This window comes from Antechinus flavipes, chromosome 6 (genome assembly GCF_016432865.1).
Source record: "Antechinus flavipes isolate AdamAnt ecotype Samford, QLD, Australia chromosome 6, AdamAnt_v2, whole genome shotgun sequence".
NCBI lineage: Eukaryota > Metazoa > Chordata > Mammalia > Dasyuromorphia > Dasyuridae > Antechinus > Antechinus flavipes.
This window is the reverse complement of record NC_067403.1, coordinates 29,044,138-29,069,511: the sequence shown is the minus strand read 5'-3', so window position 1 is coordinate 29,069,511 and position 25,374 is coordinate 29,044,138. Positions and strand designations below refer to the sequence as shown.

The 25,374-nt window shown below is 35.0% G+C and overlaps 1 protein-coding gene across 1 annotated transcript in view; it reads right to left on the bottom strand.

Moving 5' to 3' along the window:
- The window catches only part of N4BP2 (NEDD4 binding protein 2), a 56,308-nt gene that overhangs the window by 8,092 nt on the left and 22,842 nt on the right, over nucleotides 1-25,374 (bottom strand). The window contains exons 7-14 of the mRNA XM_051964387.1: nucleotides 18,901-21,281; nucleotides 18,068-18,153; nucleotides 17,465-17,510; nucleotides 15,958-16,154; nucleotides 13,434-13,552; nucleotides 11,837-11,975; nucleotides 9,109-9,297; nucleotides 4,120-4,288 (exon numbers count right to left, since the gene is read on the bottom strand). Coding sequence (XP_051820347.1) covers nucleotides 4,120-4,288; nucleotides 9,109-9,297; nucleotides 11,837-11,975; nucleotides 13,434-13,552; nucleotides 15,958-16,154; nucleotides 17,465-17,510; nucleotides 18,068-18,153; nucleotides 18,901-21,281 — 3,326 coding nt within the window. The remainder of the gene's footprint in view (nucleotides 1-4,119; nucleotides 4,289-9,108; nucleotides 9,298-11,836; nucleotides 11,976-13,433; nucleotides 13,553-15,957; nucleotides 16,155-17,464; nucleotides 17,511-18,067; nucleotides 18,154-18,900; nucleotides 21,282-25,374) is intronic.

The window sequence follows — 25,374 nt, the reverse complement described above, 5'->3', positions numbered from 1 at the left end:
CAAGTTTTCCCTCCCTGGTTCATTCTCCCCAGAGCTCCAAAGAGCTTCCAAAGCATAGGTCTGACCATGTCACTCTTCTATTTAATAAACTCCTTGGTTAAGGATTTATCTTCCTTGGGCTTCAGTGTACTCACTTATAAAATGAGCAGGTTGGACTAAATGAACTCTCTTCCAGTTCTACATATGAGTCAATGATCAGCCTACACTTTTCTAAATGTTCATAAGCTATTCCTTAATAATATTCTAGTATTTGGCCAAAAATCAAAAACCACTTGACTGTTTTATAATTTATAGGCTTTACTCATTTAAAAAAATTGGGGTACATTTCTGACTCCTTTATTAATGATCTTTCTTTAAAACAAAACACTGTCATATCTTCTTTCCTACCTCACAATGTCTCCTAGGATTCTGCCTACTGTCAAAAATCTATCACATATAGGGAATTTTTTTTTTTTAAAGAAAATTTAAAAGGGAATAGGGAGGGAATCAACAAACCAAAAGTACATCAGAAAAGTCTCATAATATATTTATGTTCCACACTCAATGAAAAGGAGTATCTCTTTATTCAAGCCATGCTTAAAGTTCTTCGCGATTTTGCCACATTTCTTCAGTTGTTGTGGTTTTTTTCCAATTTAAACTATTGCTGTCGTTGTTTCTATTGTTACCATTGTTTTGTTTACTAAAGCTCATTTTGAACATTAGGGCTTCTGACACTTATCCTTGTCTCTTTGCTTTATCTTCACATTATTAATGAGTTCCCTGTGTAGCCATAAGATTCTCTTTTGACAGTTCCCTGTTTCTCCCTTACTGAAATTATTTCTGCGTTACATCTTTAGAATTTCATCTTAAAGAGATTCCTATACTTTATGGGCTGACAAATCCTATGCAAATTTAAGTTACGGATTTCAGCCTCTCTTTTTTTCTTAATGCTTTTGTCTCCCCACCTCTTTCCTATTATGAATTTTAATGATTATAAATTTTCACTTTTGATTGTGTTCTGATTGCAATTTTATGTCTTCAAACATGTTTACCATCAAAGTCACTGATTAAAATGGTAATAGGAAGATAAAAAAGATACCTGTGCACTCACAGTTATCTCCTTTGACAACTTCTACAAATCATTGTTCAAAATTCTTTGGGCTCAATTTTTAATCCAATTTATCTAAGTGGCATTACTATATTCTACAAAAAAAAAAAACAAAACACTTCGAATTATAAGAATAAGAACTATTTCCCAAATGAAATGAGCAGGCAATTTACAAAGGAAGAAATCCAGGCTATAAATCATATTAAAAATGTTCCAAATCACTAATAACTTGAGAAACTTAAACTTAAAAAACTGCACCCCTTACCTAGAAGACTGACAAAGAAGAAAATGACAAATGCTTGAGGAATTTGGAGTAAACAATCAAACTTGTGTACTGCTGGTATTGCCATGAATTGGTATAGCCACTCTGAAAAACAATTTATAACTATGGTCTTTGACAACTATACTATTACTAGGTCTATCTTCCAAAAAAAGGCAAAAAAAAAAAAAAAAAAAAAGGAGAAGAAAAAGATCTATGTGTACAAATATATTTATAAGATCTTTTCATGACAGCCAAAATTGGAAACTGAAAGAGAACTAAAGTAATTCTCCTATTGGGGAACAGTTAAACAAATTGTGGAATATCAATTTAATGGAATATTATTGGGTCACCGAAATGATGAAATAAACCATTTGAGAGATAATTGGGAAGACCTCTATGACCTAATGCAGATGTAGAACAATTTATTCAAATAACAATATCACAGAGAAAAACAACTTTGAAAGACTTTAGATCTGATCAATATAATCATAAACCAAAAGAATAAGCCCAATGATAAATCTAAAAGAATACTCATCTCCTGATAAAACAGTAATAAACTTGAAATGCAAAGTGAGACAAAAGATGTTTTGAATATGACTAATATGGGAATTAGTTTTGCCAAACTACACAACTATGGGCTTAATTTTTTTTTTTTTTGCTCAACTGAAAGCAAAGAGGTTTAAAAAAAGGGATCAATTAATTTAAGAACAATTATCAACTGAAAAATTATAATTAAGTAGTCAAAAAATTATTTAAAAAGAAAAAATGTTACAAAATTACAACATATAAGATTGGTCCCAAAGAAGACCTACGAGAATCTTCTTTTTATTTTGTCTTTTTAAAAAAATCCATCAATGACTCCCTAGGAAAGGGAGGAGTATGATATAAGAAGCAGACCATCAATTAAAAAAAAAAAATCCATTCCAAAAAATCTGCAGAGATCTGCAGATTGAAGAGCAATCTTATAGATCTGTAATTTCTGGAATCAACATTCTCACAAGTGAATGGTGGATTCCTTCATGTTAATTACTTTGATGCAAAAGTTATAGCCCCAGGGGCAGCTAGAAGGCACAGTTGGATAGAGCACCAGCCCTGGAATCGAGGGACCTAAGTTCAAATCCTGCTTCAGAAACTTAACATTTACTAGCTACCTATCCCTAGAAAAATCAGTTAACCCCAACTATCTTGCCCTTCCCCTAAAAAAAGTTATAGCCCAAATCCTAATATAAATAAATTTTCCTGCTTGATAGCAAACTAGAATTTACATAGATCTGCTTTCTCTAGGTCATCTTTTCCAACAAGGAGATCTGTTCTTTTTTTTTCTTCCTCTTAATCCAAATATGGCTTAAAATGCTCTTTGGGGGATCATTCATATTTTTCAGCCTGCATACCTTATTTAGCCTTTCTGAGACTATTAGAAAAACAAAAATGGAAACATTTATATGAATTGCATGAGAAATAAAAAAGGATATCTTTTTGAAAGAACAAAGTAGGATGTTTAAAAAGTATGATTAAGTAATTCCATATTATGACAGAAGATAAAGAGGAAGAAGCACTTAGAAGTTTGAAAACTACAAAACCATATCAAAGGAGAAAAAAAATTCATCTTTAGTGGTGGAATTGGGTAAGTCTAAAAGAAAAGGCAATCCTTTAATGAATGTGAATAATGGAACAGTAAGTTTGGGTTTTTTTAAATATTCAATCACATCATGATAACATAAATGAAAACACAAAGTATCATTATTAAAGTATAGCTTATTCATGGAAAAACTAGGATAAAGAATAGGTGGAGAAGTTAGACAGGTACTGAAGAGGCCTCCTTGGTGAAGCTCCCCACCCAGACACTTCTCCATGTAGTCGGAGTCTCCCTTGTCACCTGACCACTCTTCAGAGGCTGAGGTCACTCCTGTAATCAAACAGCTGTGATCCTTATACAGCATTTGGTCATTTCTGGAAGTTGGAAAATGGGCCTGGGCATGCTGGTATAGAAAAGAGGGCTGAGGCACTGGGAATGATCAAACATCGGTTTGGGCTTTGGAAGTTCTTTGGAGGATTCACCAAAGACGAATGTGACCAAAGGGAATAGGCCCGAGCTGTCCCCTAGGCCTGTGAGCAGCCCTTGAGCTGTCACAGCCCTGTTCTGGGCAGCCCAGCTTGCCCACAACGAGGCCGCAAGCTGTGAGCTCAGAGCACCAGGCTTGTACCGTTTGGCTCCATGGGGCACATGGGGCCTAGGACTTCTACCTGAGGTCGCTGGGTGAGAGCGCTCCTGCCTAACCTGGCCTCACCCAGCTAATTCATTCACCTAAGTCAAAGATAGATAAGCAGGGCAGATGAAATGCTCAGCTTGTTCTAAAGCAATGCCTTAAGGACTTCTGAGTTTCTCCAAAATGCTTTTTGTGACAGTTCTGTAATTTTCAGTAATTGTGTCATGTCCTTTTCGTTTCCACTATAGCAAAGATGAGTGAGATTTTTGACAATTCTTTTCAAGTCACAGAGAATTATAGGTTTATAAGCATTAAGAAATCCTGGATTAGAATACATAGGAAACGCAATCAATGGAAGGCCAAAATAAAGAATAATGAATGTTTCCATGTATGCCCAAAAGGATTATTTTTCAAAAAGGAGTCACTGAGTAAGAAAATAATGCAAGCTTGTAGTCAAAGTGATCATTAGCATATAAATATAGACCCTTTAATTCCTCTTTGAATATGCAAAGATAAGCAAAATCACCACTTTCTTTTTGAAAAGTGATGAACTAAATAGTTACCGTCAGTTTTTTGCTGCAATACAGTTATTAAGTGATTTATGGCTTCATCCACGTGGAGTCCATGCAGGTCCAAAACATTCTGTGGCAGGAGGGAAGCGTTGACTTTCTCAAATATCTCCACGGCAGCAAGATGATTGGCTTCTCTCATCTTCTCCTCATGGAGACTGCCCTTTAATTATAAATATAGCACCAAGCTGAGACAAATGGCTTTTTTTCTGTTTAGCAATATATGAGAAAAAAATCAATAGGACCCACAAGAAAAGGCTACTCAAATAGAAGACAAACGAACCTGAAATTAAAAACCCATATATACAGATATACTTGGGGGAAAAAAAAAACACTACTAAAAATCTTAAGTGAGCTAATAAAATTCACTTAAAATGATTAATGGTTGTTATTGTTTTATTACAAATTAGGAAAGCAAAACAGCATGAGACCATATAGATACAATCCAAACCCATACTTCTGCACCCATGAAACAAAATATTTCCGACCCAAGAATTAGACATGAGGCCTTCCCTTTATAAAAGTGGAAATACATAGGCCACTGGTGAAATCTCAAGGAACATGGCTGACATTCTTCCTAAAGTTTCTTGCGCTTGTTTGTTGCCTATAAATCTCTATCATAATAAAAGAATCAATGGCTAAAATAAATAGGGGGCTCTGGCTGCAATAAGGAATGTTTTTTAAGAAGAGATGTTCATGGGTTAAATATTAGTAGTATCTGCCTCAATTTCAGCATTTAATATTCTCTGATATTATATTGTTTGATGAATAGAACAATAAAAACTATTTAAGAAATGCTGTCAAGAACTATTAAGAAAACAAGAAAGCAGTTTTCTAGAAATTATATTATTACATCTTACACCATATACCACAATTAGCTCAAAATGAATTTGTAATTTGAATAGCAAAAGTCCTATCATTGTAAAGAACCAAATAAGGCAACTTTCACAATTATGATCAGGGAAGGAATTCTTAAACTAAAAATGGTTTGAAGCAATCACCAAAGTCAAAATAGTCTTCGTGGCCCAACGTTCCAAAAGCTCTCTATGCACTATGCTCTGCCTCTGATGGATGTGATATACATATATATAAAACAACAAATAATATTAAGACCAAAATCATTCCCTAATGTTCAAAGGATCTGAATAAACAATAATTAAAAGAACTACAAACTCTCAACAACCATGTAAAGTACTACTCCAAATCAGAAATAAGAGAAATTCAATCAAACAATTCTGAGACTTTACTTTATATCCAACAACTGGGCAAAGAAGACAAAAGATGGTCAATGGTGGAGAACCTGTGAAGAGATGAGCACAACAATGCCCTGCTAGCAAAGCTATGGACTGATCAATCATTTTGGAAATCAATTTGGAATTAAGCTAAGAAAGTGACCAAAATGTCCATATCTGTTGACATATTTGGGGTGCCAGGTTATTGATGGGCACCATCACTGATAAAAAGGTCCTATAAACGAAATAACAAATAACTAAACAACTTCTGTAGTTGTGATACATGAATTTAATGGATTATTATTGTGCCATAAAATAACCAATTTAAAGAAGAGATAAGACTTATGGGAAAACAAAATTAAGTAGGTAGATACAGAAAAAATATATACAATGAAAACGTGAAAAAGTTACAAAAAGCTTGGCCTAAGAGAAAAATTAAGGCATACTTCTTTTCGTTATAAAGGTAGATGGCTAAGCTTTGGATTACTACAAAATTAAATTTGGTTTACTGTTTATTGTTTTGCTGAACCTTTTCTCGCCCACCTTCTTATTCAGGATGGCTCTTTGAAAAAACAAAGAGGAAAGATAGTCTGGGAAATGTAGCAGATATAAAAAACAAAATTCAAAGAAGAAAAAAAGAAACTGTCTTTTAACTCAAGACACTAGAACAATGAAACAATTTTGTTGCTGCCATAACCTTTCCTCTCCAACCAAATTATATATCAAAAGCTTATTACATTGGGGATTAGATAAGACACTTTCTGCTCCTAGAAAATGAGGTAAGGACTTTATGGCAGCTTTTTAATACCACATATATTATTAAGAATGCCATAAAATAGGGGCAGCTAGGTGGTGTAGCAGATAGAGCACTAAACCTGAAGTCAGGAAGACCCGAGTTCAAATTTGGCCTCAGACATTTAATAAGTCCTAGCTGTGTGACCCTAAGCAAGCCACATAATCCAAACTGCCTTACCAAAAATAAATAAAAATTTTAAAAAGAATTCAATAAAATATCACATAAATGATGATAATATCCAACTTTAAATAAATATTTATTAATGTTAATTCTGTTTTCAGAATAAACAATAATAGATCCAGGTCTAAAACTACAAGGCATTCAAAACAAACAAACAAAATCTTTTAACTATTTTAAAGGAGAGGAAATACGAGGTATCAATAAGATGACACTTTTGTTTATAAGCAGCTAGGTGGCACAGTACATACAGCACAGGACCTGGAGTCAGAAGGGCCTCAGTTCAAATCCAGCCTCAGTCATTTACTAGCTACATAATCCTGGACAAAGCACTTAACATTTTCCTGAATTACCTTCTCTGTAAAATGAGCTAGAGAAGAAAAGGGCAAACCACTCTACTGAAAAGTCCACATGAGGTCATGAAAAGTCAGACATGACTGAAACAACTGAACTTCCTCATTTTATTTAGAGTCTTCTTATCAAACACAAAGGAAAGTCCACTTTCCCGTGCCCAGCAGGGTCCCTCCCTGTGGCCTACTCCTGCCCTGGACAGCTCAGATGGTTAACGACTTAGAGCCTCCATCGCCCTCCTTTCACGTTCTCCTCACTACTCTGGTCTGCGCCTGCTCTACCACATGAAGGCCCTTCACACAAGGAGCACTCACAGCCTTCGGAGTCTCCTCTTCTCTGGGCTGACCACACTCTTCTCCTTCAGCCCCTAACCGCCCTCCTTTAAACATGGGCATCCAGAAAGGACAGCAGAGGCCCGACAAGAGAAGAGATCAGGAAGGTTTGAACTCAATTCCAGCTTGAGACCCTTACTATGTGATGCTGGGCAGGTCACTTATTCTGTCTCAGTTTCCTCTTCTATAAAATGGGAGTAACAAAAGCACTTACCTCCTAGGAGCATGAAATACCTGTAAAGCCCTCAGTATACCTCACAGCTCTATACAAACGTATGCCTTTATCATGAGAATGAGCTTGAAGTCTTCTAAAACTTGGCCACCCCATCACACACTCATGAAAATGATTTTCTGATCATTTTGTGTTTGTCCCCAGTGAATTTAATATTAATAGGTCCAACTTAATGCTCTTGTCTGCCAAGATCTTTTCTCAATCCTGATTCTGTCAGTGTTTCTGTTATCCCTTCCAGCAGACCTATCAAATCTGAAGAGCACAGCAGTCATCCCTTTATCAAGTTACTGATAAATAACCCGATCACTCAAGGCATGAAGAGATGTTCAACAGTGCCGGGAGAGTGTCAGATCCCTGGGATACTCTACAGCAGGTCTCTCATCACACTGGCACTGGACCAGAATCTGCGGCCTGCCCACCCACCCACCCACCCCTCCATCTCCACCACAATATGAACGAGAAAACAAATCTACAACTCAGGTAAACTACAAACACTTTACTCTTTCTCTCATTTACTAGTTCAGTGATCCTGTCCAAAAAAGGTGAAATGAAGCTCACTTTGGGATGGCCTGCTGGTTCTTGTACAAACACTGCTTCCTTTTCTAGATATCCATCAACCTGCTCTTGGATGATCCATTGTAGGATGGTCCCAGAATTGAAGGCTCACGGACCTAGTGTAGTTTTCCTGGATCTGTTCTCTTCCCTCTTTTAAAAAACTGGGACAACAAATGCCTTTCTTTAATCCTGTAGGACCTATCCTGTTTTCCCCAATATGTTTCTTTAGTCTGGGACAAAATGTTTCTTTCTTTCTCCATGTCAGTGACCTTCAAAATACTTTATGCCATGTTTCCCTGCACTCATTCCTGAATTAGTTCACTTGCTCAATCTACAATACTCCCCCACCTCATCATCTTTTAGCTATCCTATTTATTCTGAAAAAGTATTCATGCAGAGCCATGAATTTCTTTCCAAGAAGTCTCAGGGATACCCTTCCACCTCAGATTCCTTTTTTGCCCACTGAAGCCTCATTTTTATTTGCTTTAGAAATGTCCTACTTAACAATCAAGAGAATAAAAGGTTTTCTAACTCTTCCACACTTTCTTCTCCATAAGGGAGACCATCCTACATCTGGAATACAAATAACCGTCCTTCATATTAGGGAAAAATACAAAAAGTCACAGCAAAATTTCTCTGAATATCTCCATAATGGTTGAAATTTTGAGCTTTCTTTAAAAGAAAAAGGGTTAAAGGATTTTTAAAATCAGAATTATCACCTCTAAATAAGATATCATCTCTACACAACAACTCCTCAGCTACACAACCAGATCCCCTTAAGCCTAACATAATAAATCCCACCAATTCATCCCACCCACAAATCCATGCCATCAATGAATTCATAACTATTCCACTTAACTAGCTGGTTAAGCACTTAACTAGTTAGTTGGTCTAGTGACTACTTCTCATTATCTTTTCAGGTTCTACTCCTTTTTTATGTCCTCTCCAATTGGCCCTTATCCTGGCTCTCTTTCAACCCAGAAGTAGAATTTGGACCAGTACTTCAGCCTAGTTAGTAATTGTTCCCCTTTAAATGTTCCTCAATTTCTCCAAAATTCTCCTTCCCACAAATTTAAGCTTTGACCCACTTCACTAGCATGAATCTCTCCAAATCTCCTATACAAATTGCTTCTTCTCCATTTTTTGAGGAGCCCTTCTCTCTTTTCCCTCTTCATGATCCACCCACTATCTCATCTCAAAGAAGTCAGAAGCAATTGATACAAAAATTTTTTTCACCTAAAAGATATTTTAGAAAATAGCAACAGTAAAACAAACAAACAAAAAAACACCCACTAATACCCATTTTACCTGCTGCGCATAAAAGGTGGCAACATTTTTTTTCCCCATACGATAAGCTTCTTTTGCCTTGCTATAGCACTCCAGTCTCTTTTGCTGGTGAAGAACCGCCTCTGCTCGGTAATCATCATACTTAGGGTACTCAAAATCCTGGAAGGACGGATCACTCGGTATATCTTCTGTCTCTTTGGATTTCTTTGCCTAAAAAAATATATATATATATCTATATACATATATATATATACACATATATCAATCTAAGCAGTTTGACTCTACACAGCTTCTAATTAAAAACTAACTTCTAACTAAAAACTAGTTGTCTTCAACAATACTATATGAGGATCTGATGGAAGTGGCTATCTTTCAACAATGAGAGGATCCAAATCAGTTTCAATTAATCAGTAATGAACAGAACCAGCTACACCCAGCAACACTAGAAAATGAGTGTTGGCCATAACATAGCATTTACACACTCTATTATTATTTGCTTGCATTTTTGTTTTTCTTCCCAGGTTACTTTTACCTTCTTTCTAAATCCAATTTTTCTTGTGCAGCAAGATAACTGTATAAATATGTATACATATATTGTTTTTAACATATACTTTAACATGTATGGGACCACCTGTCATTTAGGGGAAGGGGTGGAGGGAAGGAGGGGAAAAGATGGAACAGAAGTTTTGGCAAGGGTCAATGTTGAAAAATTACCCATGCATATGTTTTATCAATAAAAAAGCTATTAAAAAAAAAACAAACTAAATGTGTCTTGGCTTTTTTCACATTTCTGCTCAGAAAAAGATAACATTAACTTTTGAATCAGATTGTTTCCAGTTCCTGGATTGTACACAGAAAATTAGAAAATGAGGGTCACTCATAGACCTTTTGTCCAGTTTGAGGGATATATCTTAACACATTAAAGGTACTACTAAGTTCTAAAAAAAAATTATCAGTTCTAAAGACAAGATCCATAAATCAAATAAAGGTTTAATTATTAGGCTCATTAACATCACAAGGGCAAGAAAATAGTTTCTTTATTAAAAGATTATTTTTCACAACATATGCATAGACAATTCTTCAACATTAACCTGTGCAAAACCTTGTGTTCCAATTTTCACCTCCTTCCCCCATGCCCTCCTGAAGATGACAGGTAATCCAATACATGTTAAACATAACAGAAGTATATGTTAAATCCAATATATGCATACATATTTATACAATTATCGTGCCACACAAGAAAAATCAAATCAAACCAGTAAAAAAAAAAAAAGAGAGAGAGAGGCAAAATAAGATGCAAGCAAACAAGAGTGAGAATGCTATGTTGTGATCCACTCTCAGTTCCCTCAGTCCTCTCTCTGGGTGTAGATGGCTCTCTTCATCACTGAATAATTGGAACTGGTTTGAATCATCTCAATATTGAAGAGAACCACGCCCATCAGAACTTATTATCATATAATCTTGTTGTTGCCATGTATAATGATTTTCTTGTTCTGCTCATTTCACTTAGCACCAGTTCCTGTAAGTCTCCAGGCCTCTCTGAAATCATCCTTCTGGTCATTTCTTCCAGAACAATATTCCATAGCATTCATATACCATAATTTATTCAGCCATTCTCCAACTGATGGGCATCCATTCAGTTTCCAGAAGAAAATAGTTTTTAGAAAGATTTTTTAAAATAAGGATTAGAAAGAACCACTGACAAAAAGTAAATCTGCATCTATACCAAAATATTTATAGCAGTACTTCTGGTGATAAGCCAAGAACTAGAATCCAAGTAGATGCAAACTGATTGGGAAATGGTTAAATTACGGTACATAAGTATAATAGAATATTACTGTTAAGCTATAAGAAAAGAAATATTAATAGAGAAAAGCATGAAAAACTTAAGATGAAGTAATGTGAAATAAAGCAAAATCAAAAAACACGACTACAACAATGTAAACAGAATACCACCAAAAAACAACAAAAGTAGATGTTGTAGATTTACAAAAAGAACAAAAAACTGTTCCTCATTCAACTGCAGAGACAAAAAAGTCTACAGAGTGAAACATTCTATGTAATTTTAAATTTTTTTTCTAAGATTCTAATTGGAATTTGCTGATTTTTCTTCTTCTAAAAATTATGATTTCCTATATGGGATGACATTAGAGAAGAAAAGGGGGAAAATTTAGGCAATGTGAAAACAAATATAGTAATAAAAAATGTTTTAAATTACATGGGGCCATGGTAACTCTCAATTCTAGAACTTTAGGACCTGGAGGTCCTTTTCTTTTTCCTGAGGTTTCTTCTAAAGTTTGCTGCAGGGTATGGGGTTGGTGATGACAGCTCATCCTGCATCTCTGGTACCAAACACAATGGGCCAAATGCAACACTTTGTATTGGTCATCCTCTGCCTAAAGTGTACCCTACCAATCCACTTGTCAATTGTGAAGACAAGATTAATTGCAAATTCACTTTAGACTAAAAGGAAGTGCTTCACAAAATCTGTCTTTTGGGCATAAGGACCTCTAACCTTCAATAAATCTGTTTCTATGTCTGTCTCTGCATTCAAACAATGTTTTCCTCAGGAAAATCTGCCTCTGGAAAACTCACACTGAAATCAGGCCAGACAACTACAATGAGCCAGGCCTTGGTTTCAGTGCAGGTCTGCATTTGTCAGATTCCCCACAGACAAACAGATTCACTACAATAGCAAAGAAAGAAGCTGATGACTTTGACATCAGCTCTAAGGCAGACCATATTATACCTTTTTTTCCTTAGACTTCGGTGTATTATAAGAAGAGGCAGCTTCATTTTGATGAATAAATTCTTGAGCTACAACAGTTTTTACAGGATCTGCTTCAAGGACACAATTCAGAAATTGCACTGTCTGTTCTAAACAGTAGCTGTGGAGTTAAAATGTAAATATTGTTAATGAAGAGAAAATACAACTTATAATAAGCATTAGAATAAATCATCATCCTATAAAACACAAGCAGAACCAGAATAACATAAACACTAAGTATAATTATAAACACATGTATGTAAATAAATACAGAGCCAAAGTTTCAGAAGGTGACACAAAAGATCTTATCTTTTATTGTTCTTTTCTGTTCTTTGTTTAAAATATCCCACTGAGCTACCATCCCAACCCATTTAGCACTGGCAGTTTGGTTCTAAAAGTAACCCTGAGGATAGCTATCTCTGCTAACCTTGGAGCTAAAGAAGCCATCCTAGTGGATGCTTTCTCTAAGGAATTAACCAATAAGCTCAATTCTTTAGCAAAAGCATTTAACAAGATAAAATAATTGTTAGAAAGCATTTTTCACAAACAATGGGTTTTATTCTTTTACTTATGTGGGGGTTGACACAAATTTAAATTATAACAGTACTAAAGCATATCTGTAGGGGAAAATGTGGCCATGGCAATTATCACCTCTACAGCTGTTGGACCTGCAAGTATTAAGATGCCTCGAAAAATTTGTTTCAAGGTGTGGTGTTGGTGACAATGAATCTTTCTGCAGCTCAACCAAGCCAAGTAAATGCTTGCCAAATCCCACATTTTTTTATTGGTCATCCCTATGCCTAAACTGAATTCCCAACATTTCCACTCCACTCTTCCTTAATCGGTCTACCAGGTGCTATTTTCCTCAGAGAAGTGTTTCCTGACCATCCAGCTAGAGGAGTTCTCTCCTTTCTCAAATTTTCCTATAACACTCTGTAATTATACCCTATATCATGGGCAGGGAACATCCAGTCCATGGGTCATATAAATCCCACAAAATCATTTGATCTGGACCTGCCAACAACTACCTCCCACCTCTCCCTCAAGCTGATAATTTTGCATGGCCCACAAATGATGTTATAAATACCCAAATGGTCCTTGGCAGAAATGTTTTCCCATTCCTGCACTAAACTGTAACTGTTTCCCCCACAGCAGGACATGAGCAGAGACTATGCCATAATTTACTATTGTATCTCGGACACCTAGTAGTACCTTGGAAATAACAAGACATTTAATACAACTACTGATCTAAATTTATCACTACAAATAATCAAACCTTTAATACGGTAATCTTTAACAAACTGAGATCATATTTTCAGAAACAGTGCTGCTACCAAATCAATGGCTATTCTTTGGGTAATTATATGCCTAATATTTTTTCATTAACATACACATAATATGAACTCATCTAATTTTTTCTAAACTAAGGCATTATAGGATTTCTTCAAGAACTGGCTATACTATCCCCTACACTAAAATGTATATTTAAATTTCCATTTTAATTAAATAAAAATTTTAAGGCATGTATCTTTTACATATGATTATATCAGGAGTTGTAGAAAATTATTTTAGTTCTCACTTGTTGTCCTTAAAAATGTCCATCAGAAAATTTTGGTTAATGGTTGGGAACATCTTCAAGAGTTGCTTCTCCTTCAGTTTTGCAGCACAATTTTTTTCAAATACAAGTGGTACCTGTTTCTAAACCAAAAACACAAAATTAGCCTTACTGCTAATTGCTCTGATCTAAGAGAACAGTATTTTGAAACAGAGGTTGTCATAAAGTAATGTAATTTTTTGCTGCTGATTAATGACCATAATTACTAATATGAAAATGCAATTATTGTTGTGCAGTCTTTATCATTCTCCTAAATGAGTAGGATATACAAATAAGCAAATTCCAGTTTAGTAACTGTGAGGATTTTTTTCTCTTTTCTTAGCAAGAGAGTAATGCTGGATCTATGATAGCAACACTGTGGAGAATTCCTAGTGAGGAAACACTCCATTCCTGCCACTTCTTATTTTTTAGATACTATTTTTAATATCTATTTTTACTAAACTGAATTTATTTTCAAAGCAACAATATAAAAATTATGCTACTACATTTGGACCATTCTAGGAAGCCATCAAGACTCCCTGATTTTACAGATCAACTTTCTTAATCTTGTTAATCAACACCACACAGGAATGTCCCTCATTTCATTCTGTGTACTGACAAATTAAACAGCATCAGCAAAAAAAGTGCCTTGTGACTATACAGTGCCCCAAGATGTTTCTTAATTCTAAAGGCAGAAAGAACCTGAAGATTTGTTGACATGGCGTATGGATTCATTTTGCTTATCTGATACAAAAGTCTTGTTTTTTTCCTCTTTCTAACTGTTTTTACCTGGGGGTACATTTTAGAGGAGGAGAGTTTGGCAATAGTGCTATTAAAAAGATATGGCTAACATTAACATTTTTAAAATGTACAGAAGAGAATAACCTCCAAGTAAGCACAGATCAGCAAAACAAGTTTGAAAATAACATGTAGGAGAATTATACACACACACCTAATACATATACATTTAAAAAACACCACCATCAACAACAACTAATATGAAATGAAAAATAGTGGTATGGAATTGGGTTTCTCTGGCTTTTATTTTTCATAATAAAAAAGATAACCTTCTTTCCATTCTGACAAATGAGCTATATAAGCTATATTTATATATTAAAAACTCCATCAACTTTCTACATGTTATACAGTTAAGGTTAACACAAATTATAATGCTGTTTTTAAATTAATCTCATGGTAAAATAACATTAGTTGTTGGAACAATATGACCACTTAGGTGGTCATTAAGTCATAGTGTTCATAGTGTTACTGAACTTCCTAATTAATTTAAAATTCATTATTTCATTAAATTTATCAATATGATAGCTCTCTTTACACAATTCTGTTCATGTTAAAGTAACATTTTTTTCTTTATCACACAGAAAGTGTTTCTCTGGAAGAACAAGCATTAGACTACACTGGGGGGCAAACTGTGCTAAATATATCTAGGAAAAGATCACAGGACTGTAGATTTTTAATTGGATGGGACACCTCAGAAACCAAACCATCTTTCAATTAAGAAACTGAGGCACAAGTAAGCTAACTGATTCAGTAATCCCTGGTCTCCAAAGAGCCTGCTTTTTTTTTTTTTTTTTTTAAACTAAAGCAGACTTTCCTCAATTCCTGAAACTAAGGAACAACCTACTCAATGAATGAGGTAAAAGTTTTTTCAGGAAAATAACTCTACGCAAATATAAAGTTGCAAATAAACCAGCTTTCTAATTCAGAAGACAGACATACCAGATGAAAATCAGTAGAAAAACACCACATATAAATTGCCCTCCCTACAATTCCTCATTCTAGTCTCTGGTTTTGATTTTCTTCATATATCCCCCTGAAGTGTGTTTTGGCTCCCAATGCTTAGCTCCATACGATGTATATAGTGGTCATTTAACAAATATATGTTGAATTTGAAAGAAAGAAGCTTATATCTAGGGGAAGGGACGGAGAAAAACATTGAACACAAAGCTTTGTTGATCATACAACATCTAATTTTTTTTAAATTTCAGATTCTGAAAAAGTAAACCATGAGCTAGAATTTGTGTTCTCTTCAAATTACACTAGTGCTAACAAAAATGAAAATATTAAAACAATGTTTTATTTAATTTAATCTCAGAAGTGAAGAGATTTAAAGATTTATTAAAATTCATTTTAAGAATTCAATTCTTAAGTTGACTTTCCCTAAACATCTTCCCATGTTTCTCTAGAAACATGAATCAAGTACAACTCAAACTGTAATATTAGATTTCTTTTAACCCCACACAAGGATTAAAAAAAATTGGGAATCTGAAATGTTGTCATAAAAGTTATATTCAAGGGGAATGTCAAAAACCCAGCTTTGCCAATGGACAAGAAAGAAAAAAATACCTATTCTCTTTATTATTTATTATTATAGGGACCACAAACTGTAAGACCAAATAATTGCTAATAATTATGATAAAAATCTTTTGTCCCACAGTCACATGCCTACTTGCAATCTGAGATAATGGCTTAAATCATTTCTCATTCATACCATATCATGTTTTTCCTGTAAGGCGATCTCTTCTGACATTATTTCTCTGAGTGAAACTTTTTTAGTCTGAGTATTCCAATGATCCATGAAGAGCGGCATTTCAGATGGATTTTGACACTTTAGCAGTTTTTTGCCTGTTCTTTGAGATGATTTTTGTTCGGGAGTATCAGGATTTGAATGTCCAACAATAGAAGTATCTTCAAAAGCAACAAAATAGTTTGATTTTTCTCAAAATTTAAGCATAATTCAGAGAAAGTCAGAACAATTGACAAAAAAAATGCAATTTTAGCTTAATTTTCTAGAATACGCTCTCTAAACATAAGAACATATCCATAAAAACATATCTACTTTGGAAGGGAATGCAAGATTGCTATCTATGATAAGTGCTGACCCTTAGTACATATAGTTATAATGAACATATTTCTACTAAAGGTTATCAGGTCCATCTTTAACACCCTATTTGAAGAAATAAAAGGGATGAATATGATTATTCCTTGAAAATTCACTGTAACACAATACTGCTCCCTATCCCTGCAGTTAAAGCCCACCTCTTCCCTTCCTTGAATGCTTCCCTTAAGAAGAGATTGCTACCTTCCTTGAACTTTCATAAAACTTTAGACCACTTCACATTCTACTTTCTGTTATATTTACTTGTGTTCCTTCTTAGTCTCTTCTACTGGAATGTGAAGAGACAGCTCTTATCTCTATTCAATTCAATTTAAAACAAACATTTATTTAGGCCATACCATGTACAAACACTGTCTTGGTCAATGACCAAAAAAAAAAAAAAAAAAAAAAGAGTTCCCTCCCCCAACAAGAAGCTTACTTTTGAAGGGGAGAAGGATGGAGAGATTCAATATTATACACAGACAAGTAAATATGACAGAATCTGACAAGGAAGCAACACATTTTAACAGGGGAGTTTAAAAAAGAAGCCATAAGAGGGGACACTTAGGCTAAGCTTAAAAGGCAGTTGGGAGCAAAAGTGAAGCAAAAGCACATTCTAGACCAAAGGGGAGAGCAGCTACAAGGCTCCCAAGAGGGAGGAGAAGAGCCAGCAAAAAAGATTTCTTGGAACTAAATAAGGCTTGGATTATGAGGTTACCTCATTGATAGGAGCTCTACACTGCTTTTGTAGTTCTTCTCAGTGAGCACATTAAATGAAACATCTGTATCCATGACAAGGACAAACACCTTTCAATTAAAGACTTGTATTATTTATGACAAGATATTGTTCTTTTAATCTTGACATCTTTTCTGCCAAGAGGTAAATCTATTTACTATCAAGATAAAACTAGAATTTTAATAACAGAATGTTTGTGTCTTCTATAGTTTTATGAAAATGGAATCTCTACCATCATTCAAGATAGTTTAAAATTCTTTTAAAATATTTTATTTGACTTTTAATGTTTCTGAAAAATCCCTAATTAGTAATTATGAAGATGAAATACTGCTTAAAATGATTTTTCAATTTCTTTTAATTCATAAGAGAATTGCAATGTTTTACCTCTAGTATGCAGAGCACGTGATATTTCATCTTGTCTTTGTCGCTCCTAAAGAAAATTTGCAGATGAAAGAACACGTTAATGAAAATAAACATGGGATTTTCCTCACATAATTTCTAATATTAGACTCTGGATAAAACAAGGCTTTGTTCACTTAAGAAGCAACCTCACAAAAAGAGCAAAAAAGATTTTTAAAAATCTATATAAATAATAAATGATTTTAAAAATAAAAATAATTCTAAAGATACTTTCCATTTATATGGCTATTCTGGTGAATTTTTAAGTATTATATTTTTAAATTTAATAAATTGTCTTTGTGAATTTCCATGCTAAAAGTAACAAATTGCTCCTTTTTCTTTCCCTAAGGAAATATAATGACAAAATGTATAGCTAAAGGTATCAACTACTCAATACATTTTTATAACAGAAAAAACATCCCTAAAAGACTTGGCAGCAAAATGTTGATTCATCTCTGAAAAATCAGTTGGCTAGATCTCGGTGTTCTTTCATGCCTAATCTACAATGTGTCATTTTATAAAAATGAATGGAAACTAGAGTCAAAACAAATAGAAAATTTACTGTCCATAAGAAAGAAGCCTACCAACCATAATAGAGTCTTTCCATTTCTCATGAATCACTTTAGCCAGATTCAGATCTATATGAACCACACAATCCTCAACTGTTAGAGACCCTTTTGGAGGAAAAAAAAGAAAACACTAATTATTTTCCCCTTAAAAACCATATCAAACTAGTAATGAGTCAGTGACTATTATTTGTGAATCATAAGCTTGGTGCAGACTTTAAGCCTACTTAAGGCATTATTAACAGACTGTCAACTTTCCCATATGCTAAAAGATTTCCTATATTTTTGTTAACATTTATACAACTGCCCTTATTTCCCATTTATAAGTGTAAGTAAATGTTTTCCATTTCACCCTTTGCTATTGGCCTATGGCACAGAGCAACCTTAAAAACTAAAAAGATAAGTAGTTCAAGCATCAAAAACAAAGTTCCACCTCAGAGTAAACTAAACAACAGAGAATTATCTATTATAGGTAACGACACAAATCACACAAATATATTATGATTCTATGTAGGGAATTCCTTCTGCAATGAAGTTTGGCATCATTTCTTGAGTGTCTTAAGAGAACTGAGTAGGCCACAGGTTAAATTGTCAGAAGAAAAGATAAACCCAGGAGCTCTTGGTTCTGAGGTCAGCTCTTTATCCACTAGCATATAATGCCTCTCCACTTATTTCAAAGTTCTAGCAAATTATTATTTTTTAAATTCTCCACAAAAGCAATTTTTAAAAAATCAAGTTAAGACACACTAGAATTAACCTTTCCATTTAAAAAACTAGAATATTTTCAAAATTTAACAACATGGCCAAAAGACGATTAACTATCTCTAAGAACGCATACACCTGTGTATTCCTTACCTGAATCAATGCCAACAGGCCCAAATAATTCACTGAGCTGGAAGGCCAATTCAGGAGGTAATGCCAACTCCAGACAGTCTATATTCATGGGTTTAGGTTTCGTTGGGGTGGAATTCAAAATCTCAGCTTTGTCACCTTCACAGTGAGGCACTTTACTTTCCTCGTTAATTCCTCCTCCCAAATTGGCTGGTGATTTGGCACATACAATTTTTCCCATTTCTGGCTTATCATCATCAATAAATCCCTCTGTAAGCGCCTGAAATTTCTTATCATTTTTTGTAAGATTTTCATTTTTCTTTCCTTCAAAATATTCAATAATGCCAGTTTCTTCATTTAAAGTATCAGACGTAGTTTTGAAAATATCAGGCAAAACCTGTAAAGAACATGAACCAAACTCTGTGGCTAAAGATTCCCCATCTATTTCATTCATATTTTTAAAGTTTATATCACTTAAGTTATTTTTTGAAATATCTAAAACTGATCGTTCAATGTTATCTGAATCAGAAAGTTTTGTCTGCTTGCTGCTAGAAGGCAATTCATGGGTATGTCTTACTTCTCTGACAATACTAGATAAAATACTTGTTACTAATTCTGATTTCTCAGTGTTTATATCTTTTATGTCTGCTCTTCCAGGGATTTTACTGTCTTCATCATAGCTAAGCTGTTTATCAACGTGATCCATGCCAGTTCCAAGGCCATTTTTTGGTATACTGGAACTGGAAGTCCCTCCATGGCTGATAATCTCCTTCAAATATGCACTTACATCAAATTGCTCGATTTGTGTATCATCGTCCGATTCTGGTAAACTTTCTTCCTCATTCTCTTCACATAACTTTGCTTCAGAATCCAACAAAAGGCTCGTTGCCCAAATAATGTCCTTGTTGCACCGTTCATACAAGTCTTTCAGTGCTTCAGATGAAAAAGAACCAAAAATTTTACAAAGAGTATTTAGATTTTCAGATTCATCAGCATTCGTAAGTTCACTTTCTTCCACGTATGTACTTTTATCATACATTACCCTGTATGGAATTATTTCTTGAATATCTGATTTGATATTAGTATTAAAATCTTTCGGCTTAAATCCATCTAATTTTCCTGTTAATACTCTGATTGAATCAGAAACACTAATTTTCTTTTTTTCTATTTTCCACAAAAGAGCAAAATCTTTCGGCTCAGTTTGGGACCATTTGTTTACATCAAGAAAAGATAAATCTTCAGTCCTTCCTTCTGGAAATTCAGGTGCAACTTTTGTTTCCACCCCTTGGGAGGGAGGGGCATCCCCGCAGGTAAAAGTAAGGGACAAGGGAGATCCGCTATTATTCTCATTGGTAAGTTCACAGGATAAAAGGTCAGGTTTTTCCTTAGTTGAGTTCCTCTGGTCTTCGTGGTCTGCCAAGACCTCATAAAAGACATCTGCTATTTTTAAAGCTGTCTCGCTCAGACTCTGACTCCTTTCAGATTCATGAGGAGCTTCACTGAGACAGGTCTTGGAGAGTCCTGCTCGTGGTTCTCTCTGAGCTAAAGAATCTGAGGAAGGCCAATCAGCCTCATCCAGTGCTTCTGGCACCTCTTTATCGCCCTCTGTGGATGCCTCATGTTCAGCGCAGTTGTATAAAGGCTCTAAAAGCTCGTTACCCTGGGCAGTCTTCCCTCGTTCCCCACTTTCCTCTGAGAGTCCTTGCTGCTGGGCAGAAGCCCTGGCCACATGCCCGTCGCTGCCCGTTTCCAAGTAGGATTCAAGTGTGGGGCACTCTCGGTTACATTGTACAGAGGAAGGTTTTTCAGTTTTTTTACTCCTCTTGATCCTCTGACCCATTGTTTTCTCAACTGGCCAATCACCAAAAAAATTGAGTAATTCATGCTTTGGGGACTTTTCTGAAATCAAACTGTTTTGTGTCATGAACTGTGTTTCATTTATTATTTCTGGATCAGCAGCCATTTCACTACATCCATAGTTTTCATTTTGGACCTTGATTTTCTTTGAAAGTCGATTGGCGTCTTGGTTTCCTTCACTAAAAGTAGTATTTATCATAATATTATCTCCAGACCTGGAAGTATCTATTTTAATACTTCGCCCTTCGGGAAATAGATCTACATTTTCTTCCTCTGCATCATTTTCATCTAATACTTCTTTATTTTCAGAATTCGCTAATTCATGCTCTCCAGATTCCTGAATGGCAGTTTTCTGAAAATAAGGTTCGATGGCACTTACTTCTTGTTTTCCTTTTTCTAAATCTACTATAGGAAAACACTTCATATTTTCTTGAAATGAAGAAATATTGGTCCCCAATTTAAGTTTTTCTTCGCTTATTTCAGGATGCTTCAAAGATAAGGAAAGATCACTTTCTTTCAAACAAGTATAATCATCTGAGTCTTTCAGGCTGAAAAACAATAAATGTAAGTATTATACATTCTAAGAAGGAATTTCTCATTCAATTAGATCAAATAAATATTTACTACTAGCTACTTTGCACAAGGCATAATGCTAATTAAAACAAATATAAAGAATGTAGAAAGAAGAGAGAAATAATACTTGTCTGAGAGGTACACAAATATATTCTACCCCAAGAGATAAAACACAGACAAAAATGACTAAAAGAGAAAAAGCATTAACAAGTGAGGGGAAGGGGCTACATGAATAATGTGTAATTGGAGCTTTGTCCTACAAAAATTGTGACAAAGCAAAATAAGACTGGAGTGTATTCCAGACATGGTGGACAGCTTTTTCAAATTTACAGAAATAAATTAAATGTTTGATTAAGAAGTCTAAATAATCTGCAACACTATAGACAGTGGGAAAAAATAGTTAACATTCAGATTGTCAAAGGTTTTAAATATTGGCTGAGGAGTTGGTATTCTACAAGAATAATCACATATAAAGGGCAAATTTAAGGGCTTGAGGCTTGGGTAAAATTTTTTTCAAACGATAATTTACAATAAACCACATTTTTGTCATTATTTAAAGGTACTAAGAACACAAGATAATATCATGCACACTTGATCTGAAAAAAACTAGTTGATTTGAGAGTTCTTAAAGTTTTACAAAATCAAATATCTTCCATGCAAATTTAAAATTATACCATTTGAAAAGATGCAAGTTTAAAAGATGAATAATATGCAACTATTTGATAATTACTAATTATAAGCAAAGTATAAAACAGTGAGATATAGCCTTGCTGAACCTATTTGCCACCATGATGAAACATGATCAGCACAAAATTTAAATGGAAAGTAGATTCTTTATATATGAGATCTCCAGATGCACATCCAGGTGACATTATGCCGACTTCATCAAGCCTAAGAGCACCTTAAACAAGATCCACTGTCACTGAAAAGAGTTCAGACTCAATATCCATAAAGGAACAAGCAAGTGGATGAAGAATGGAAACCATACTGACAATGATAAGTCATTTGGACAGCCAGTTCATAGATTTGTTAAACTGGTAGAGATATCTTAAATGGATAATGATGCAGCTAAGTAGTACAACAGAAAACAAGAACTAGAGTAAGAAAATCCTGTATTCTCAACCTGAAAAACACTTACTATCTGTATAACCCTGTGAAAGTCACTTAACTATGACTTGCTTCAGTTTCATTATCTTTAAAATGATGGGGATGGATTCGATGGCTCTTAGGGCACTTTTCAGCTCCAAATTTATGAAAACTATTGTTTCATATGCCTCAATGACTTATCTGAGAATTGGACAATTAGATGGTACAATGAAAAGAACAAAAGAACTGGAATCACAAAAACCCAAGTTAAATCCACACTCAATTATTTACTGGCTACTTAAGTAACTGGGCAAGTTACTTAACTTCTGCCTCCCTCAGTCTGCTCATCTGTAAAATGAGCAAAATAGCACCTACCTTCCAGGATTGCAAGGATCAAATGAGATATTTTTAAGGCATTCTATAAACTTTAAAGTTATCTATTTATCTATCCTAGATATAAACACACACACACACACACACACACACACACACACACATATATAAAATTACAAATACTAACTCTTCAAATGGTTCTTGGTATTAGAGGACATTATTAATTTTTTATAAATTTGAGATTTCAGAAATATTTGATGAAAAGTTTTTCCAGTCAAGTTTCCCTTATTCTTGCTGCATTAGTTTTGCTTGTGCAAGAAACTGAATTGCATTTAACAAAAACCGACTTTTCTAAGACCATTTCTTGTAAAGGGCAGGATAATTGATTCAAACAAGGTGTTAACTCAGTGGAATTGATAAGATAATGGTTATCTAGTTTAGCATGTAAGTTCTCTATTTCAGTATGATTGCCCTAGTAATATAATGATTGTTTATATTCGGTATACTGTAATGATGTAATTGTAATAGAGCATATAAAATGAGACAAATCCAGCCAAAGAAAGACTCGGAGAAGACAGAGGACTGGAGGCTGGAGCTTAAGCTCCTAGATTCAGAGAGACATTCCATCTTCATCAGCCTTGTGGTGGCTGGCCTGTCCTCTTGCTTCCCCCACTGAGACCAAGACCCATCTGAAGGCCCTCCAGAAAGCTAGCCAAGCCTTAGGCAAGGAGACAGTCTGTGAAGGAGACAATAAAGACTTTTGTCCTTTATCTCTGGCTATTCTCGTAGTGATTACTCAGCTGAAACAAAGGCTGGTCCAAAGACTTCCAGAAAGCTAACCAGAACATTACAATTTCTACTTCATCTGGTTAAAAATATAATTAAGGCAGAAAGAGATGGTCTACAATTTATGTCATTGGAAGGAGTTTGCATCCTCAAGCTGGCCCCTACCTGCCATCCTTGTTTTCTTAGACCTTCTTCAGCTATGCTGGCACACTATGTCTCCATGTCCAGGCCCTGGCTGCCCCTCCAGCCTGGAAAGCTGCCTCTTTCTCTTCATAATTGCTGATTTCTTTTTAAACAACAGTTCCAACAGTGCTGGGGTGCTTTCTTAGTCTCTGACCCTCTCCCAACTACCGCCACCCCACCTGCCAGAGCTTTCCCATTTGAAGTATTTTTCATCAATTATGTATAAAACTTGAATGTATATATTTGATTACATGTCACTTTCATCATTAGAATATAAGCTCCTTGGGGTCAAGATTCTTTTTGCCTTTCTTTGTATTCCCAATTCTTAGCCCAGTATTTGGCACACAAAATAAGCACATGACAAATAGATCATAAGATCAATCAATCCCATCACTTTACAAACAAATGCCCAGAAAATGTTTGAAGCACAATTTAAATCCAGTTCTTCCTGCTGCCCAGTTCCATGTTCTGTCAACTATAGCACCAATTGATGATTACTCCTTTTTCTCTCTTTTATGGGTCTCAATGATTATTTTATCTGTTTGGAGGCCAAGCTTACATCTAAACTTTCTTCTACCATCCTTTTTTTGTTCTAACTTGCTTTGTAATGAAATGCCGGAGAAACTGAGGCAGGATAGATACTAGAGAGTTTTTAATATTTTATTAATTGGAGAGCATAATTGACTGGACAGGACTCTCATCTCAAAGTATCTAGCGATGAATGGGAGAATCCCAAATTCTTATATACCTTTTACAAACAAGGAAGGAGAAAGAAGCAGGAAACTTCTTCACAGACCCATTTGGTTCTGTCAGGATGGGGAGGAAGCTATAAATTCTTACAAAAAGCCAGTCAGGATGTCTGAATAAACAGAAGTAAAGATGTCGATGAGGTATCCAGGATATTCTTATCTTTTGAAATATTTTAGAGGGGTAGTGTCATAAATTCTTGAGGACAGAAGGAGTTAGGAGTCAGGAAGTCTGATCTCCCCCTCATCTTCAGTCTCATATTGACAATTTATAACCTTAGAATAAATGGTCCTCAGTCTTAATGGACCAGAGGGGGGGGTTTACAACTAAGGGGATTTAGGCAGAACAGTTAAGGCAACTGAGATAGAACAACAGGGAAACTGAGTCAGGACAATAAGGGAAACTAATGCAGGGAAACTGAGTCAGGACAATTAAAGAGAACTGTGGCATAACAGTACCAAACCCTCACATTGCTTGATCCCTGTCACAGCCATTGTTGCACATTTTCTACTGAACAGAAAGAATGGCCAAGTTCAATTATTTCTTCATATTAAAGGGTTTAGGAACAGCACAGCTGAATGCCTGCCAGGGGAAAACTTCAAAGTTAGATGACTGCATCCTAATTTTTAACCTTCCCTTTCAATTTACAAGAATGTATCAAGTGTCCATTATGTATGTACCAGGGTGCTAAGGGTACAAATACAAGGAGTGAAACAATTTGTATGGGGAGCTTACATTCTAATGGGGGAAACACGTTATATACAAATGAATGGAGAATACAAATAAATACTAAGGAGGTAAATAGAGAATATGGAAAGGATGTCATTAGCGACTAAGAGGCTAAGTAAAGGCTTTGTGCAAAAGGTGGCACTTAAGACTACCTCTAGCTCTTGGGTCCCTTTGGACAAGTAAAATGTTTTCCCTAAAGGGGAG